The sequence below is a fragment of the Parasteatoda tepidariorum genome, chromosome 10 (genome assembly GCF_982258835.1).
Source record: "Parasteatoda tepidariorum strain Cologne lab strain chromosome 10, Ptep-v5.0, whole genome shotgun sequence".
Taxonomy (NCBI): domain Eukaryota; kingdom Metazoa; phylum Arthropoda; class Arachnida; order Araneae; family Theridiidae; genus Parasteatoda; species Parasteatoda tepidariorum.
In genome coordinates, this window is record NC_141764.1 from 29,635,725 (window position 1) to 29,656,534 (window position 20,810).

At 29.0% G+C, this 20,810-nt stretch overlaps 1 protein-coding gene across 1 annotated transcript in view; it reads left to right on the top strand.

The window, feature by feature from the left end:
- The window catches only part of LOC107448733 (cell adhesion molecule Dscam1), a 90,251-nt gene that overhangs the window by 68,926 nt on the left and 515 nt on the right, over nucleotides 1-20,810 (top strand). The window contains exons 14-26 of the mRNA XM_087154057.1: nucleotides 661-792; nucleotides 1,752-1,913; nucleotides 2,603-2,673; nucleotides 3,483-3,717; nucleotides 4,703-4,801; nucleotides 6,120-6,305; nucleotides 9,008-9,301; nucleotides 11,508-11,678; nucleotides 14,044-14,264; nucleotides 17,682-17,745; nucleotides 17,885-17,987; nucleotides 19,037-19,149; nucleotides 20,515-20,614. Coding sequence (XP_087010183.1) covers nucleotides 661-792; nucleotides 1,752-1,913; nucleotides 2,603-2,673; nucleotides 3,483-3,717; nucleotides 4,703-4,801; nucleotides 6,120-6,305; nucleotides 9,008-9,301; nucleotides 11,508-11,678; nucleotides 14,044-14,264; nucleotides 17,682-17,745; nucleotides 17,885-17,987; nucleotides 19,037-19,149; nucleotides 20,515-20,591 — 1,928 coding nt within the window. The 3' untranslated portion in view covers nucleotides 20,592-20,614. The remainder of the gene's footprint in view (nucleotides 1-660; nucleotides 793-1,751; nucleotides 1,914-2,602; nucleotides 2,674-3,482; nucleotides 3,718-4,702; nucleotides 4,802-6,119; nucleotides 6,306-9,007; nucleotides 9,302-11,507; nucleotides 11,679-14,043; nucleotides 14,265-17,681; nucleotides 17,746-17,884; nucleotides 17,988-19,036; nucleotides 19,150-20,514; nucleotides 20,615-20,810) is intronic.

The following is a 20,810-nucleotide window of genomic DNA, read 5'->3' on the forward strand; positions in this document are numbered from 1 at the left end:
GATAAATTAATGAAAGTAAATGTTACCGGCACTCAGGATGACTGTACTTTTTACTGTAAAATTCTTTTTTATCGTTAAATTCCAAGGATCGAAAAATCTAATACACTGTAATTTTTACGGTAATGTTTACTGTAAAATCACTGAATCAGAGAAATTTAATAAGTATTACTGTAAAATTACGGTATAAAGTTTTACGATGAAAATATATTGTACGGTAAAAAGGATTTCACGGATTTTGTATTAAGGGGGCCAATATTTTTTACCGTTATTTTATCTGGATTTTTTACAGTGTACTGGTTTGCGTGATGTTCCATTTTTTTCACCTCTTCTAGGTCACTTGAACTTCTTTCGTGTCATTTTTCATTATGATCTTATGGGAAGGACATATTTTATGTACCTCAAATGATAAAAAACTACTGCTATGACAGGCATTGAATGAAACGAAATGTTTAGAGAGTTAGAATAAATATTGCGCAAGTTATAAATAACAAATTTATTAAACGATACAATTTTGCATAATGAATTACAACACAAATGATTTATTTTCACTAATTTAATACGCTTTATGATATAAAGTATGATAGATAAAGTTATTTTGATATTAACAACTGAAAACATTTATTTATGCAAGATAAGTAATTCCTATTTGTTATTTTACAGACATACCTGATGCACCACAGAATTTAGAAGTTCATGATATTTCAAGCAGGAATGTTCGACTTACATGGAGTAAACCATTTGATGGAAATTCTCCCATTGTACAGTACACAGTTATGTGGAGACGTTTAAATGGTAGTTAGTCTTAGTATTAAATAAATTATAAAAAATAAATAAAGCAGTGCCTATGCTACGTTGCATTTTATAATACATTGGAAATATATAAATGCTCAATATTTAAAAAAAAAAAAAAAAAAAAAAAAAAAACCGAGAAAGTATCTAAGTTTTATTTCAAAATTGTCCCGAAAGATGGCGCTTCCATTTCTCACTGCATTTTTTTAATGGGGTTTAATTTTAATTTTTAAAGCCTTGTATAATAAATACATAAAAAAGTATCGGTACTTCACTGCATTTAGCGGAAAAAAAGGTTATTTCATTAGAGTAGGAAATGCAAGTTGTAGTAAAATCTTACCCTATTTATATTCTGAAACTTATTCTATTCGATTAATTTAAAATATTCTATACAATTCGATTAATTAAAAATATTCTATTCAATTCTATTATTTAAAAATATTCTATTCACTTCTGTTAATTAAAAATATTCTATTCAATTCTATTAGTTAAAAATATTCTTTAAAAATATTCTATTCAATTCTATTAATTAAAAATATTCTATTCAATTCCATTAATTAAAAATATTCTATTCATGCAAAGGGAGATTCAGTATTAATCCTAAACTGGAAATTAAAGTAAAGATTATTGGACTAAATAACAGCTTTTAATTTTTGCGTTGATAGTAGATAGAAAATACTTTGTCCGAATCAAAATTATGACAATTACTTAGCGAGTGACAATTTTTAGTTAGTAAAGTATGTATGAAATAGGAAATCGATTAGAATCTGGGAATTACTGGATGCTAATAAGACTGAATAAATTTATATATTTCTATATTTTCCAGTTTTTCTTTTATATTAAAGTTAAAGCTGCAGTTTTCGGTTTAAATTGTTAAATACTTATATAACTGCGAATAAAATTCATAATAAAATAAGGTAAGATGTGAGGAAATAACACATATTAAATAAGCTCTTGTCTAGGTAACTCTTCGGATGGACCTGTATCTGTACCTGGATCAGAAACAACTGTAACTATCAGAGGACTGAAACCAAAAACTCGATATTTTTTCCGGGTAAAGTGTCAAAATTCATTTGGCGAAAGTCAATTTGGTGCAGAAGTTGCGGCAACATCTTTAGAAGAGCGTAGGTATAGAATTTTTTTAATATATTCATAAAATCTGTTAAACAAATTAATTTAATATCTAGAAGAAGAAAATAAACAGACGTGTTTATTTAAAAAAATTTTTTTAAGAAAATATGCGAAGTTGAAAAGTTAAGATTAGCTCATTGAAAAAGGAGAAGAAAATGACCAGAAGTGTAAAGAAATTTTTTGAAGCTTAAGAAAAGTGATTTTAGAACAACACATTTATTACTTTTTTAGAAAATAATTTAAAATAGTTGAAAGTTTCAGAAATATTTATATATATATTTCACAACCATTTCTTTCAGGAAAAAGGGAAAAAAAATACTGTATGTTGAATTTCTTAGTTTTTTTGCGTTCTTTCTTTAAAACCGGTTAAGAATTCAATGTTTTAGAATTTTTTAGTTTTTTTTTTTTTTTTTTTTTGCTGTGTTTCTGTAAAACCGGTTAAAAATTCAATATTTTAAGCTCAAATATTGCTTTCTTATACGTCACCAGTTGTAATTCCTAAATAGTAACACAACGTTTGCACTAGTTGGATGGATTTTATATTTTAATTTAAAATATATTATAATCATTGGAGAAGCAATGAAATGGTTCGTAAAACGTAACTTGCTTAGTTATTAGTTTAGTAAATTTGATAAAAATTAACTCTTTATGATAATTTAATATCGATATCCTTTTTATATAGCTCCACGCCACCCACCTGAAGATCTGAAAGCACTAGTTCTATCATCGAGGACTATAAATGTTACATGGAGTGTAAGTATCGATATTTTTCAATCAACAATAGCAATTAAGGTTGAGTAGGTACTCTTAAATCTTCTTCAGTTTCGGGCCAAGCATTTAATGTAATTTAGTCGAAATTTTTTTAGATCAATGATGTTTTTCTTTCTTTCCTTTCTTTCTTTTGATAAATGCCGAATTTTGGAGCTCAATAAATGTACTCAAGAAAAAAAATCTAAATAATGGATCGTATTGTTTTTATTATGCTGTATAACCAATCAAGATGTACTAGTTCAGAGACGAGGCATAAAAATATATATGCACTACAAGTTTTATCGATTGCAAACACGACGCAGAAGAGATGGCATAACGAGATTATTGTAGGAAGGAATGGGCCATGAAAGGACGTGGCACAGTAATGGTATAAAAATGAAGTTTTTTTTAATAACTATATGAGTTTTATGTAAGCATGCTTGTTTTATTACATGAAAATGTAAATGGTCATCAACTATACTTTAAAAAATTCTGGATAAAATTACTTGCAATTCGGGTGTTCATCCGTAAAATGCATTTTACTCAAAAATTCATTTTCAACGTAAAACATTATACCGTGGTAATTCATTTTTTTCGATCCATGTCAATTCATTTTCGAACCGGCATTGAAAGGTGAATAACGAGGGTGAATACATTATTGATTTTTAAGAAAATCTTGATAAAAGAAATACCAAATGCACCGAAACGACATTATTTTCCGGTTCCCCTAAATGGTATTTCCCATTTGTAAATGTTCGTTTTTGTTTTAAAAAAAATACAATGAAATTCTTCGAATTATACTTTTTTTTCAGATGACCATACAAGATGACAGAAGCAGTATTGAAGGATTTTACGTCGGCTATAAATTGTATGGAAGTGCTGATACGTATACTTTTAAGCCTATACAGTTTACCTCTGAACCTTTACAACACTTTTTGATCAGTAGTCTCAATCGGTTCACTGAGTACAGTATTATCGTCCAACCATTTAATTCCAGAGGAGCTGGGCCACCATCGGAAGAAATCAAGGCGAAGACCTTACAATTTGGTACGAATCATTTCCCCCCTTTTTTATTCTTAATTTTAATTGCAAAAGGAGAAGTTATCATTGAAATAATGTAATTATATGCACATAATACAATTATATCTGATAAAGTGATGTAAAGTACTCCTACATCAGCCACTTATCAAGACCAGGAGATCATGTGGGTTAAGATTCTAGGATTTCGAAACCAAAGTTGTCCACTTTGAGCACCAGTCATACATATTTTCAATACAAGGTGGTATCCATCAATCTGAAGCTGATCTTGTCTTAAGCCACCCACTGGAATCAAACCAAAGATCTTCACCTGGACAGCCCAATATACTGGGCAATCGTAACTCCTTACCTGATTAAGTAAAAGAAAATTCACAATTTTTAAAGCTCTTAAAAAGTGGAATGAAGATTCAATTTAAATTTTGCTTGCTCAGTGTATTTAAAAGCCGTGTCATTAGTTTAGATTAGTAAATAAGTGGAGAATAAAAGGAATATAAGCTATCATAAGCTATTCATTGTGTGAAATTAGTTTGCATTACTGCATATACATTTGAAAAAAAAAATGTAATTTCGAGTAGTTTAAAAACTGTATTGTCGAAATATTGAAGTCAATCCATGCGGTAACTTTAATGATTATAATACTAATACTTCGATGATTATATAGTAATTATGATTACATAGATTATGATGATATAATAATAGTTTGTGATTACATAGTAATGGTTACATGGAAGATAATAATGGCTTCTGTTTTTTGTTTTAAAGAAATAGGAAAACTTTTCTAAGACAATTTTAACATAGTAATGAGCTAAGTTATTTCGCAGTAAACTGAGTTTAGAAAAGGTTTATTTTTATCAGCATGTCGAATCATTCTCAGAATTATTTTAAGCTGTGAAAACTGTATAGTTCTTATAATATTAAGTAAACGATAAAATTCGAAATAAAATTGAATCTTTAAGCATCTAGATTTTATTTTTTATATCTCTCTTAAATCCAGATCCTCCTGGAGTACCAGTTATCAAGACATACTACGCTACATCGACTACAATTAAAGTGTCCTGGGAGCTTTATGCACTACCTAGTGCTCCTGTGTCAGGTATGCAAAGCTGATTCCAAATTTAATTATAGCAATTTTAAAATTAAAATTTAACTTTAATGCAGAATTAAGTACCCTGACTGTATGAAGCTTTTAATTTAGAACATGCACAAAGATATTTTAATTATACAGCTTTAAAAATCTGTTTAGTGTTTTCTTTAAGGACATAGATGTAATTGGAAAAATTTTATTTGTAATATTTCGCGTAACATTTTTGGATAATTCTATTATTCTTAAGAAAAAAATCACTTTTTAGCAACTAAGTTAAGAAAATGTATACTTTTAATAAGGCTCACACATTAAAATGAATTTATCCATACCGCATTTAGTTTCTGACTAGAAGTGTTTAAAAAAATTGTGATGAAACGCTTCATTTTTTTTCAAACTTTGCTTATGTTTCACATTTCATTACGCAGTATGTACAGAGTTGTTTAATAATTTTTAAAGCCATTTTTATTTTTGTTTCTCAAAATTTGATTATACAACTAAAAACACACACTAAATAAGTAAAAAAAAATAAAAATAAAAATTTTTGCAATCTGTGTTTAATTTTGTTTGTCAAATTATTTTTTATGGATAAAAGTTCACATCTATCTAAGCAATTTATTTTTAGAAATTAATGACACTGAGGAACATTTTTTTTTTTGTTTTTCACAACAGTGCAAATACCTAGACTTGCCTAATTCAGGTGCGGAATTTCAAATCTTAAATAATTTTGCTCCTAAATAATAAATATATTTGCTTAAATAGTTTTGCTCCTAAAGCAACAAAATTTTCTGAAAGAACACTTTTTTTTCTTTTTGTCGCAATGTAAAAATATAGAAACGTTATAAATAACTGGGGGTCACATAACTGATCCGAAAATCTTCTTCGGTGATTAGGAAACATTATCAGGATTGAAATTAAATTGGAACTCCAGTCCGGAAATGTCATTGTGCACTTCCCTATTATGAACTGTTCAGAAGCGCGCAGCAAAACAGTTTATACTAAAGAACCCTTAGCTGCCGCTTATGATGCCATTTTCGATAAGAAGTGTCTATATAATTTTATTAACGTTGAACTAACTCTGCTGAAAACACGTCGCAAGTTTTATGGGACTAAAAGATTTGTGAATTTCGACTTAAAATAGACCGAAAATGTCTTTTAAAAATAAATCTGCAGTTTGGGGAGAGAGACCGATAGCAGATTTGAAATTAGCGAGACGAAAGCTTCTAAGATCTGTTTTAAAATGTCATACTGCAAAAAAAAAATGTTCCTCTGCGTAATTTACGTAACAATAATGAAAAGTTTCCCAATTAACTCAAAATCTCACATTTAGGATATATTTTAAGACACAAACTTGAAGACCAGCCTTGGCAGGAGACGCATTTGAATGGTGATCAGACAATATACACATTGAAAGATTTGCAATGTGGTTCAACTTACTATTTAAGCTTAGTAGCATATAATGCTGTGAGCCACGGAAATTCAAGCGAAATTGTATCAGCAAAAACAAATGGAAATGGTAAGTCAAATTTTATTGATAGATATTAACTAAAAATTGGGAAACCAGACTTGTCATATGCCAAAATAAACTCTTTGTGTCAAAGCTTTAAAACACATTCGATGCTTTTTTACTTTTTGTTCAGACATTTTTAACTTTCCGGTAAGGCCAAACATCTTCCAAAATCTGATGAATAACGAGTCTTTTTTTCTCCATATGTTGATTGTTATGAATTTTGCACTGTTGTTGATGCATCGGGAAAAAGCTTCCTTTTAAAAAATCGCTCAGGTTGCTGAAACTTGCGTTGTATTGCGATATAACGCTATTAATGTATGCTATCTACTGCATAAAACAATTTAAATCGAAATAATTGAATAATCGAAATGTTAGATGAAAGACAGTCAAATAAAGAAATACATTCCACAATATCACCAGAATGAAGGACAAAGAATATATAATCGGATATATTATTATGTATCAAATTTCAAATAAAATGAGAAAAAAGCACAGATAGTAACACAAAAACTGAAGAGTTACTTCTTTTATGAAGAACTATTTTAGAACCAAAACAACACGGTATAAAGTACTAGTGTAATTGACAGATCATTAGTAAAATTCGTTTTACAGAAAATCTATTTTTACGGTACTAATTCCGGATCAAATTAAGGTATAAAGTAACAAGACTTTGTGCGCATCAGTCGTAAAATCTAATTCACCGTAAAATCCATTTTTACTGTAAAATATTATACCGTAATTGGTAGAGTAGAAACCGTATAATGAGAGTGATTCAGTAGTTTTAAGGTAATTATTACTATAAAAATTATTGTTACTGTAACTTTTACAGTAATATTTATTTAATGAGAGTGATTCATTTATTTTACGGTATTTATTATTGTAAAATTAAAGTATATGCGTTTTTCGTTTCGTAACATGCTCCAGTAAAAATAGATTTCATGGAGTCATCCTGAGTGCTGCTACTTCTTACAGTAATTTGATCTGGAAATTTTCACAGTGAATAGCATCCCTGCTTATGTCATATAATCTATGCTTTATTTTTCCATTATCTCTTTTCATAATAAAGTCAACACTTCCACTTGGAAAAGCTATTCTTCTTAAAATAAAAATTTAGAACAATTTGATTTGGAGATTTATTCAGAAGAAAACCGAACCTGACAGAAATATATTTAAAATAGAATTCTACATGAGGTTTTGGATAATGGTCAATTTTCATAATAGCAATTTTCAAAAACGATTACGATTAACGAGGCATGTAATTGGACAACTCATTTTACAACATAAGTTCGTGCACAAAACAAGCTTATCACGAAAGAGAAAGAGTATGGGTATTTAAAAGGTTGAAAAAACAACAAGCAATTAACCTAATTAGCCCCAAATCTCTTGTAATCAAAATTATTTAAGTAATAACCCATTTGCGCTCAGCAAATTAAAAAATCGGAATTCTAAATCATTGTTACTAAATACCAAATGCTTCGTTACATGCTTGAAAATCAAGATGTAGACATATTTTACGCTTCCATAATTTATCCTTACTAATTAATTAATCTGATCATGGATCGATATTTTTAGTCACAAAGAGTTGAGTCTACGAAAGATCTCTTATATCAAATTGATTACTGTTGCTAGGAGTGATTAATACTGTGTTTTAACTTTAAACTTCTAAACATTTTAAATATCAAAGAGGATAAAGCTATTAATTATTTATCGCTACCTCAGTTATTTCTAATAGTAATAAAGTTTTTTTCAAAGTAATAAAGCCACGATTGGAAGTAGGAATTACACATCTATAAGTTATACGAACTATATTGTTTTAAATAAAATAGATTTTGTTTAGGAGATTTAAATTAAGTAAACTATTTTATAATCAATTATTAAATTTTATATTTTATAATTAAAATTAATGGATGTTTTTGTCTCTAAATACGTAATGAGAAAAATTAAAGTGAAAATCAACTGAATTATTTAACTTTAGTCTCATATTCTAATTTTGAATTTAACTTTGTTTTGATCTAACTAAAGACTGGATATACACAAATATTGATTGGTTATTTGCTTTTCTTTCTAGTTAAATATCATCATTGTCTTTAAAAAAATCCTATACAATTTTTAGAAAAAATAAGGATTGATAATAATATAACTGTTTTTCATTTTGCTATTATTATTATTATCGTTATTAAATGAAACAGGAATATAATGATTACCATTTAAGAAAGATTAATCAAAATGAACAGCAAATATTCCACACAAAATGCTCTAGGCAAATTCAACATACTTGGAATAATTTATGGAGTGAAATATATTATATTAACTCTAAGCCTGCGGAGAAATATTAGATATAATGAATGAAGCAAAATATAAACTATGTTTTTCATTATGTGTAGTAGTTGTAGTACTCTATTTACATCGCACTGGAGCTACGCAATGTGCTATCAGTGACGGTCTGGGAAGCATTCGTGAATCTAACACAGTAGAATAGTTCTGCAATGACCGATCCCACACGCCATCAGTCCCTGATCAAAATTGTCACCCGCCTGACTTAGTTGGTCTACTGGGCTTTGTGCCTTACAGTCAGTTCACTGGGGAAAAAAGTAAAGCGTAAAAAAAATTAAGTAAAAAAAAATTTAATCCAATTAATTGTATTAATAAAATTAAGTAAAGTTAAGTAAAAAAATATAACTAATAACTGATACTAAACTATTTTTCAGCCCCTATTGCACCTGACAAACGAATGTTGCTTACTGTCAATAAAACAACAATAATGGTAAATTTGAACAGTTGGCATAATGGAGGATGCCCAGTTACCTTTTTCATCATCCAGTATCGAACCATTGGACATCCGGAATGGACACTGGTCAGTAACAATATAATACCAGAACAACAAACAATAACAATCACGGATCTAACACCTGGCGCCTGGTATTCATTGTTGATGACAGCCCGTAATGATGCTGGTTCTACTGATGCGGAATATGTTTTTGCAACACTTACTGTGACTGGTGGTAAGCATTTTCTTTGTGCAAAACTATTTTGTTACATTCGGAAGGCCTATTCAGTGTACCTATAATGGTCGTGCATGGCAAAAATTACCTATCGTTAAAATCGATTGCAAAACTTGTATGAAAATTTATATAGATGAGAAAATTATTTCACTTTTCTAAGTCTAATTTAAATTGTGACTTATTATGCTTCAATTTAAATATCCTAAAACACTTTATCATTTTTTGAAAATCTAATATATATAATTCTCTTACGTGGCTCCCAAATTTCGGCTATATTTCTTTTCCGCCGGTGGCAACGTTCGCTCTGTTTTGTTTACGTTACTATTTCTCATACACGACGACGAAAAAAAGCCTCATTACAACTCCCCGAATGGCAACGCTAGAAAATCGACCAATTATTGCCGCTAAAAATGGCACGTGCCAAATCTAACTGAGATGGCTTAACATATAACTCTTTTAAAAACGGAAACTGGAATAACCAGAGAGCATCAGCTGCGGCAATCTCACACTATTAAGGTAGGTAGAAGTGAGTAGTCTTTGTCGATAGATCTCTATTTTAGTATTTTGTCGAAAGCGCTTTTCTTCACGAATTTATTTGACGATTTTTGATTTATATCAAGAGTTATACTATGGCGCATTTCTAATAGGTTTAACGAATTACATGTCATTTATTTGAATTCAAATTTATTTTAATGACTTAGTATTTACTAAAAAGATGTAAATTGTTTTTTAAAAAAAGTTTTTATATGGATTTGAATGATTGTTTTGAATTCTTAGAATTTCGTGCATTTGCAATGTACCTAAGTTAGTAGCGAGCGAAGCGAGCTTGGTTGGCGAAACAAACCATATAAGATTGCGTAGCAATTTTCGGGTATTGGCGAGCGTTAACGAGCAGGGGGGCAGCTCACTAGTATAGAATAAATATATTTACTTACGAGGTCGATCTCATCTGAGGAAAAATACATGACAACCCTTATTTTATTTAAAATAAACATATTGGTTTTTCGCAACAGTTATTTTCTTTCAAACAAACTTATTGGAATTTCTTAGAATAACTATGAACTTTATTATTCAGAAGGGTATGCTTGCTAATTGGGATTTGAATGCAACTAAAAAAAACTAAATAACTATTTTCTTCAAAATTATTTTTCTCAATACAGTTTCTCTCAGCAATATTTTCTACAATATTCTTTCCACTTTGAGGAAATTCAAAAACTAATTTAGAAGATTTAAAATAAAAATAAAAAAATGTTTCCTCAACTCAAGTCAACAATACTCGATAAATTCAACAATATTTTCTACAATATTCTTTCTACATTCAGGAAACCTAAAAACTAAATTAAACGAACGAAAATGAGAAAGAAATTCAAAAAATAAATGATTTCAAGGATCAAAATAAAAATAACTGTAATGCTAAAAACCAACATTAAAATATAGGTTTATATATATTTAATTCAAAGAAGTTTTTGTAGTCGTAGGGTGATCAAAAATAACATAAAATTGACAAATTAATATTCTTATTTTTGTATTAAGTTCGTGATGTGACAATATGATTGAGAAATAATATCTCATATTGTTTTAGGTGAAATTTATAAAAATATAAATAATTGGTCTTCTGCTTCATTTTTTTAAAGGAGGCAAAAGCTTTGAGATATATATGAAAATGTAACATAACAGAAAGTAATTAATTCGAAGCATGAAGAAAACTGTTAGGGGATTATTTGAAATTAACCTAAAATTTTTGTTCTAATGCTGCCAAATGGCTATGTGTTACTTATTTGCAGTTTGAGTTGGCGATTAATTTTGAATTTTAAATAGACTTATTAGCTAAAATTTGGAAAGCTTAAAATATAATGGGTGAGGAATGATAGTAGAGGACCTCGATTAAATAAGTTTAAAAAAAACTGTGAAAGGAAATGGGCAAGACCGTATTCAAATAAATCAGGTAATATATAAATCGGAAAATAATATATAAGATCGATATATAAATATATCGGAATATTGTTTTGATACATCACTTTCTATTTTAATGCATCACACATCGATTATTTTTCATTAAAGTTATGATAAGTTAATGTTTCAAAACTTGATGACAGTACATAGGTCAAGAATACAATTACTATTTATCAATGCCCTATTTTTATCCCATCTATTAAATATTATATTATCTTTATATTGTAATCTTTTTTCTTTCTTTTTTCTCTAGAATACCCTCCTCGACCTTCAGAAGTGAGTGATGTAAATGGTTCTTTTTACCGTCACTTGACCATCACAGTGCCCGTCATTTGTTCCATTATAGTTCTTGTTGCAGTACTTTGCGTGGTTTGCATCATCACTATGCGAAGAACTTCCGCTAGAAGTCCCAGAACTCCAGATGGTAGGTTTTTCTCTTTCGAAAATGTGTTCCGAAGTACAATAACATTTATAACTTAGAAGAAAATTACATAGAAAATTTCCTAAAAACGATTTATTTTTATGGAATAACTGTTTCACATCAATTTACGGAAATGTCTTTCGATTATTGATCGAAAATAAATTTTCTACGGCTTGAATAAAAATGACTCATAACTAAGCGAAATGATTTTTTTCCCTACGGGAATATAAATGGTGTAATGTTAAGACAGTTTTTAAATACCAAGTACATTAATTTATCTTTTAACACTGGTATTTAGCTCAGACATAATGGCTTTTCAATTATGGTTTCCCTTTTTTTATTAGAACTACTGTAACTTTTTTTATTAGAACTTATGCGTCGTACAAAAAGAGAAGGAAATAGTGAATTTCCTTCTGCGGATTTTTTAAACGGTGCTGTAATGCACAGAAGCTACTTTCACATGTATATTACCAATTAACATAATGTATGTACAGTCACGCATAAAACATAAAACATAGTGATGCATTTAGCTTGTTATAAGGGCGTTTTAAGTATTCTGCTAAGTTGAAAAAAAAGATAAACAGTAAAAAGACAAGGTTTGCTCGTTTGTAGTTTACAGGTAGCTCGTAACCACAGCCTTAACACTAGAAAGACTGGAATACCTATATTTCCCAAAAGCAGTCAAAATGACTGCATTGTGAAAGAATAACTAATGTATAAAGAAATTTGTTTAAAATTAATTTTTGATATTATTTTCAGTTATATAACAAGTTATTAGTAAATATTAACAATAAAAAAAAATTATGCGTGGTACAAAAAGTCACCAAATTCTAAGAAATTGGGTCATCATTGTTTCGCTAATTGAAATTAAAAAGCAGTCAAAATGACTTCCTTAGGCAATCTAGTGTTAATAATATAATTTTAGCATTCTTGTAAAAAAATTAATTCAATCATAATCATTTATGCAATAATTGTATAAGCATACATATTGATTGTCACCCATTACGTTAAATTAATACATTAACCCCTTCCTTCTCACTCCCGTGAAAATGACGGGCTGGAGTGTTCAGTAGTCACGTGTCAATAAGAATAAAACTAATTAATTTCTTTTGCCCCAAAAATATTTTATTTCTCATTTTACACACCTGATGGCAGTACCTGAGTATTTTTAAGGTAATTGTAGATAGTTAGTTAATTTTAAACTAGTTGCAGCACTAATCAAATACGTAATGCAAATACAAGAGCAAAAAAATAGGCACTTTTATGACCGTTTTCTTGAAAATTAACCGATCGTTAAGGGGTAAATGAACAGAAAGGTTATAGAAACTTGACAAATTATTATTTAGAAAGGCTGATGTAAATCCTTAAAATTTAATTTTTTTACCTATTGAAACCATGTGTTACATTTCTTACGATCACTTTGCAATAACTTTTTTATTCCCTCGAAAAATTAAGCAGCTTTGGTTGCTGGTTTCTAATCTAGTTCTTTTTAATTGTGTTGACACATTCTGGAAGAAATTTTGTTTTTTTACATAGCTTAAACATTACTTTCCGTCCCTTCATTTTCAATATTTGTTTGACTTCATTTTTGACATTTTCAGAACATATAATGAAAATGGTATACCTCTCATGATAAATTAATAAATTTTAAACAGCATTCTTGTTTCACTAATTAGTTGTAAGAGTACTTAATTTTTTTTTAATATTTCAGAAAACTTTAAACTTCATGAAAATTAAAACAAAACTTTTTGCTATCATTGTTGTATTTAAATTAACCGTGGATTATATATTAATTCGATTTTTAAATTTAGATTAAACAATTCAACATTTAGATGAAGTTAAAAATCACCGAACTGTTTGATAAATACTTATCTGGTCTATATATACATAGTTAATAGATACGTTATTTAAATCATCAATTTGGTAATTTTTCCGTTCATGTATTATCAGTTTACTTGAAATTCTAATTCCATGCTCTTAGTCACTATGATGAAATTACCAAATTTTACCTACCGCATTTATCAAATTTGATCAAACATAGTATCATTCTTATTGTTAATTTTACAAAAATCACAACCAAAGCACTTCAATAAAATTAACAAGTTTTTTGGTTTTCCCATAGAGCCAGAGACACGGTAAATTTTACCATATACAGGCAGTTTCAGGCATGCTTTATTTTCAGTGTATAATACCGATTATATTATTACCATATTTTTATTTCTTCTTCATTTCAAACACTTTAAAATAACATTCTTAACAAGTTCACATTCTCCCTAACTACACTTAACTATGCCTTTTAGTTACATTATTCGAAGTAATTGTAAAAGAGAATATGTATGTTTTCTTTCTCTTTTTTTCACTTCTGTAGGTACAGATACACGTGAATCTACAAAACCTGATAATATGCCACTTTCCGTAACATATGATAGCAATCAAGAGCCTGTGTATTATCCGTCCCCTTATGCCACAAGCGGTACTTCTGGTTATTGTAAAGATCAGTGTGCCAATTCCAATCACCAACAAAGCATGGGCACCTTTGGTAGTAACAGATGTGGTTTTACATATGACATACCATACGCTCAGAGAAGGGTAAAAATTGTTAGCCATTTTTTATTCTTTTGCATTCAGAAAGTTTTATTGCAGTTTTTATAAAAAATATCTTTTTTTTCATATTTCTCTACATAACTAATGAGTAAAAAAGTACTAATAAACCTGGAAATGTTAATTTTTAATCACTTTCATTAACCCTATGAAATAGTTTTGTCGTTGTTGTTTCTAATGACACTTAAACAAGCCAAGATCACCAGGCATTAGCTAATTAAAGGCCTGGTTTCTTAGGACAGGACGCCGTCAGCTGGAAATCAGCGCTAACCTCTGATTGGTCCATTTGTGAGTTTGATAGTGTACGTCATCGAACGCTCATCTTGAACTCGATGACGTATACTATCAAACTCACAAATGGACCAATCAGAGGTTAGCGCTGATTTCCAGCTGACGGCGTCCTGTCCTAAGAAACCAGGCCTTAAGAAAGGGAGGAACCCTTTTCGTTTGACAAGAGAAAACCGCAAAGATGAATATTCGTCTCAGCTCAAAACTCCATGGATGGTGTCAGCATCACTGATTCGTGAAGTGACTTCCTCAATTTAGACTTAGATATGAAGAGGAAATTTTCTTTAAATCCTTGTCCTCATTGACTTACCACTTAACTTTCGATTACAAGGATTTCACGAGCATGTCGAGGAATGAACCCCGGTCTTTCAGAACAGGTATCTAATTCTCTAACTACAAAGCTACTACGGTTCATAAAATAGTGTTTCTTGCATCAATCGATTCGCTTTATAATTTTCGTAAAATATTTTTTTAAAAAAATAAGGAAAAGAGAAATAAATTTTTTCTAGATTATTTTACAAGCAATATTGCTTTTTGATACTAAAACAATAACTTCTTGTCTAGTACATAAATACTCTAGATTTAATACATATTGTACCACAGTCAGAGAGACAATAAATTTTATCAAATCATAATGTTGGAACTTACTAATTATATACGCAATATATAAAAAAGGATTTTAAAATGTCTGCTCGGTGTCTGCTAAAGGTAACGATGATTGATTCTCACATCAATATAAGAATTACAAATCCCTGTAGGTTGAACGAATGCCCATAATAACAGGATCGGAAAAGTGCCGCTTTTTAAATAGTTTTTCGATATATTTGTTATGATTTGTTTTCGTGTAATTGCGGATAGTGGATAACTATCATAAAAATAATTTGATTATTGGAAGAGTTGTGCATAGAATAAATATGTAAAGTGGTAAAACTACTGAACATACGCTGACAGCTGTGAAACTTTAAATAAATTTTTTTATTGTTTTCAGTGACTGCAAAAAACACGTCTCCTAATAATCTACTCACTATCTATAAATTTCTTTTCTTTCCTAAGTTTTAAAAGAGGGGGATGCAAAATTTCAGATTTAAGAATACCAAATTTCACAACTAACATAAACTTTCAAGTTTTCAAAATAAATATATAAATAACACTAAATAATCATAATATTTCTGTAAGTATAGCATTATTTCTGGGCGAAACCATCAAATGTATTCTGTCTCGTAACTCCAAAAAGGAAACGAGTCTGTTGGAAAGCAAAATGGATACCTCAAAGTGTCGTCACGCGTGGTCCTTGATGTCATGGTTTACTTGATTGGCAGGTGAATCAAGACACTTGCTTATGCCTTGATTCTGCTGCCAATCGTGTTCGACAGCCACGCGTGACGTCACTTTTCAACAGAAGTTGATTCAGTATGATAATAAACTAAGTTTAATAGTTGTGACGTTTACACGCGATCTCGTATTGCAGAATCAGCTGATTTCAGCGGTTTTTTTCTCGAGTTCCGGGTACCCAATTGCCCTAAATTCCTAAATGGCTTCGAACTGCTCTCAGTAGAAAGCTCTAACATTCATGACAAAAAAAAGACAAAAACAGACTTTATATATACATTTTGTAGCTATTTTTTGTCAAATTTAACATTATTTATTATTATTTGCTCTGTCCAAATTTTGTTAACTCATTGTATATACCCATTGTATACAAAATGAATCTGTCAATTTTTTTTGATTGGCTCTTTTTTGGTTCCTTTTATTTTTTTTTCATCTGCAAGAATATGTAGGAAATTAATCGATTAAAAAATATTTTTATTATCAGGAATTTAAATGCTTATAAATTATTTTTAAATTATAATATCTTTAAATACGGTATAACAGCCTAACCAGTTCTACTTCTTCAAAATATTCTAAGAAGTGGAACTGGCATTAGTTATGTAATATTAATAGTAATTTATTTTTTATATAATTAACTTTAGCTACATAAGAAAAATTTCTTATTGATGATAAGTCTTCCATCTGAAAAAAAATTTAGTACAATCGAGAGCCACCCTAACAATTAACAGTTATCTTTATTTGATTTTTTTTTTTTGATTCATTGATGCCCTAGAGTTTAAAGTAATTATCTAGGGGGTCAATTCTTCTTGTATTCAATTTTTGGTACCAGTAAATCTGTTCCTATTTCAAATACCAGTAAATTTATCAAAGGACCCCTTATGAATATCAGATCATGTCATGCAGAAATATGCATAAAATACTTCCTAACATTTAAAAAACCAAATTAATATCATATTTATTCCTTTTTTCAATAAATAAAAATCATTAATATAATATGTAATCTTTTTATACCACAACCTTAAATTGAGAGCAGAATAAAATATATTTTTAGAGATTCCCTCTATATCGGCCTAACACGTTAGCATAGAATTCGAAAACCATTATTTGTTTGCTGATGTTTTCGATTTCTTTAAAATTCTCTATTATTTCCTTCGCTCTCTTCTTCGTTTTTCTTGTAATAAATAAAAAAATATATATTTGAAATTGTGTGGATTAATTTCAAATTAAGTTTTAATATAAATATACTTTATCAAATTATAAATTTGGGACAATCGCACGGAGGATGTGGCTGCAGGGCTAAGCCACCTCCGTCCACCAAGAAACCGAAAATTGGGAACTTAAGCATAGTTTTCGCCAAGGAAAGCTTAGAAATTTATTTATTGGCTATTAATTGATTGCCAAAACTCTTTTCTGAGCTTTGCGCATTCAAATGTGTTGGCAGAAAAGAAAACGCGAGAAATAATAACGAATTTTTATGAATCCAAAAGATTAGCAACCATATTACGGTTTTCGAATTCTATGCTAATGCGTTAGGCAGTCGTAGACGGAATTTCTAAAAATAGATTTTATTCTGCATTCAATTCAAGGCTATGACATAAAAATCTTGCAGATTATATTAATGATTTTTATTTATTGAAAATGGAATAAATAAAATAATAATTTGGTAACATTCAAATGTTAGGAAATATGCTATGCATATTTCAGCATGACAGGCCATCTTTTCTATGAGTGTAAAATGAAAATCCTTTTTTATTTGCTTAATCTATACATATATTTTATTTTACTTAGGATGTGAAATTCGAAAGTAACTATCAATCATCAATAGTATACTTACCAGCATATCACCATGCAGGTAAGCACATAAATCAATGTTTACATTAACTTTAATGCACCAAAATTCTTTTTTTTATATATTTAACTAGGTGCCTAGGCATATGTGTAAGAAATATACGAATATAATTTAGATTTGCATACTAAGAATTATTTTTTAGGACGCCAATTATGCACCAGAGAAGAACAAGCGATTTACGAAATTCCAGATTTAGTGAGAAGCAAGCAAAATACCAGCCGATCTTGGAGAGAACCTGGAGATGGGTAAGAAATTTACATTTAATGAGTAAACATGTCTGATCTCCGGTAATTAGATTTGCATACACGGCTGAACAAGATCAGTTGACTTTCATGAATCACGGTGATTTTGAACCCTCAAGTGTACCGACGCGTGTTTTTTTTAACCTGAATCATGAGATCGCTAAAAAAACACATGAACGAATATAATGAATTTTTGAAAAATTATTATGATTGACAAAATTACCATTATTTGTTAAAATTTAAAATCATTTTGATGTTACCTTTTTTTATATTTAAAACTGACTTGATTTTTCTATACCAATAAAAAAAAATACAAACACAGATTTTTTCATTATTAAATCAATATTATAGCCTTAAGGCACTAAACATATTATTCCCAATCGTATAATCATCATAAACTAAATCTACATAGTTCTATTTGATGAACTACAGGAACAAGAAAATAATATCTCGAAAGTATGTCTTTAAATATGCTAGAATATCTCATAATTAAATTTAGTCTAAGCGCTTTTAATGCTTTAAGAAACATACCAATTGAAAATTAAAACACAGTTAAAATTTTAACGAACTTTGATTAACTGTAGATTTGAAAAAAAATACTAATTTACTAACATTTTTAAAATAAAAGCGATATAAAAGCATTATCTAAATAGATAGAGAAAAGAAAAATATCTTATAAGAAACTTTGAATATATCTTATAACACTCTATAAACATTCTGCTTAAAATGATTAGATCTGTGGGAAAACTCAAAAAGATTAATGTTTACTATTCTAAACAATTTAAATAACTAACTTAACTAAACTCAAGATTTATGTGTACTACTATTAATTAATGCTACACCAACAGAAAAGTTTGCTTTCAAGAGAATACCAATATATATATCTTGCTTACTTTAATAACTCCTCGCTCTCTCTTACGAACAAATAAAGCTTTTTCTTACATAAACTAATATAATGAATATTACTGGCGGTTGAAAGTGCACATAAGGAAGTGAAGTAGTTACTTCAACTTCAATGCATCAGTCTGAAGTGCTCTTATTTTCTTCAACAGAAACTCTAGTATAGGATCGGATGATGACAATGAAGACGATCTCGTGCTCTCTTCCAAGGATCACATATTTATAGAAGAAGCTCGAGAGTCAGAAACAGAATGTGACCGTCTCTGTAAGTATTTGATCTTCTTCATTTTAATTACATCATCCGTACTTTTCATAAGGAGTGCGCGGGGCCATAAAAGAGATTTTGAAATATCTCGACGAATAGTTTTCTTAGAGACTCATAATTTAATTAAAAGCTTTTGAAAACATTAAGTTGTACGCAGTGTTCCAATAATCAGAAAACGTATTATGAGTTTTAGGGTAGTTTAAATTAAATTTGACTATATTTTTGTTTTAAAAAAAATCAAGTTTTGAAATAACATGTACGAAGAGTTTTAAAAATGTTTTATATTTAGAATTCAAACTCTCAATAATCATTCGGCGGATTTCGTATTTTGCTACATGTAAAATTGCATTTTTTTTTAACAAATGATACATAAACATTTAATTTTTTTTAATATATTGAAGTAAATAATAAAACTTTGTCCAAAATTAGTTGCCACTGTTAAAGTGGATGGAATCATGAATAGTTTCCGAAGCAGCTTAGTAGAGCGACATTGGTAAAATTATACTACTACTGAATTCACGATTCATATTTCTAGAAAATAGTTTTATGTGATTGTAGGTGAAATAGTCCTTGAAATTGAAAGCAGTTAATATGAAGATACCAAACGATGGCCCTCCGAAAGAGTCCCAAAATTTAGTCTATCAAAAACTTTTTTTTAAAGTTCACATGAAAAAAAGCGGTTTTAAAAAAGTTCTATTTTATTTCATTGTATCTGCATTGTCTTTTTTTTACATTTTTCTTTAATTATTTATTTCTTACAACAGGATAATTTTTGAAAGCAGTTAATATGAAGATATCAAACGATGGCCCTCCGAAAGAGGGAGAGAGTCCCAAAATTTAGTCTATCAAAAACTTTTTTTTAAAGTTTACATGAAAAAGCGGTTTTAAAAAAGTTCTATTTTATTTCATTGTATCTGCATTGTCTTTTTTTTACATTTTTCCTTAATTATTTATTTCTTATAACAGGATAATTTTTGAAAGCAGTTAATATGAAGATACCAAACGATGGCCCTCCGAAAGAGTCCTAAAATTTAGTCTATCAAAAACTTTTTTTTAAAGTTTACATGAAAAAAGCGGTTTTAAAAAAGTTCTACTTTATTTCATTGTATCTGCGTTGTCTTTTTTTTACATTTTTCTTTAATTATTTTCTGCTTATAACAGGAAAATGTTTGAAAGCAATTAATATGAAGATACCAAACGGTGGCCTTCCGAAAGAGAGAGTCTTGCATTGTCCCAAAATTTTGTCTCTCAAAAACTTTTTTTTTTTTGTTTACATGAAGAAAGTGATTTGAAAAAAAGTTTTACTTTTACTTCATTGTATCTTTATTTATCAGTTTTTCTTCAATTATTTTTTGTTTATAACAGGGAAAAATTTTGAAAGCAGTCAATATGAGGAGACCAAGCGATGGCCATCTGAAAGAGAAAGAGTTGTTTTAACATAAAGTACTTACAAGTGATAATTGTGGTTTGTATAAATTTCTGTTCACTTTTTATTAAACATGAACTTTTTCCTTTTTTTTAATTCAAATAAATTTTAAAATTTTCAGGTAAACATTTTAAGGAAAATAAATATAACAAATATAGCCTAAGAATAGGAGGCTTATTTAAAGAAAACAGACATACTCTCCAAAACTCTCATTTTTGACAATATTCAACAATGT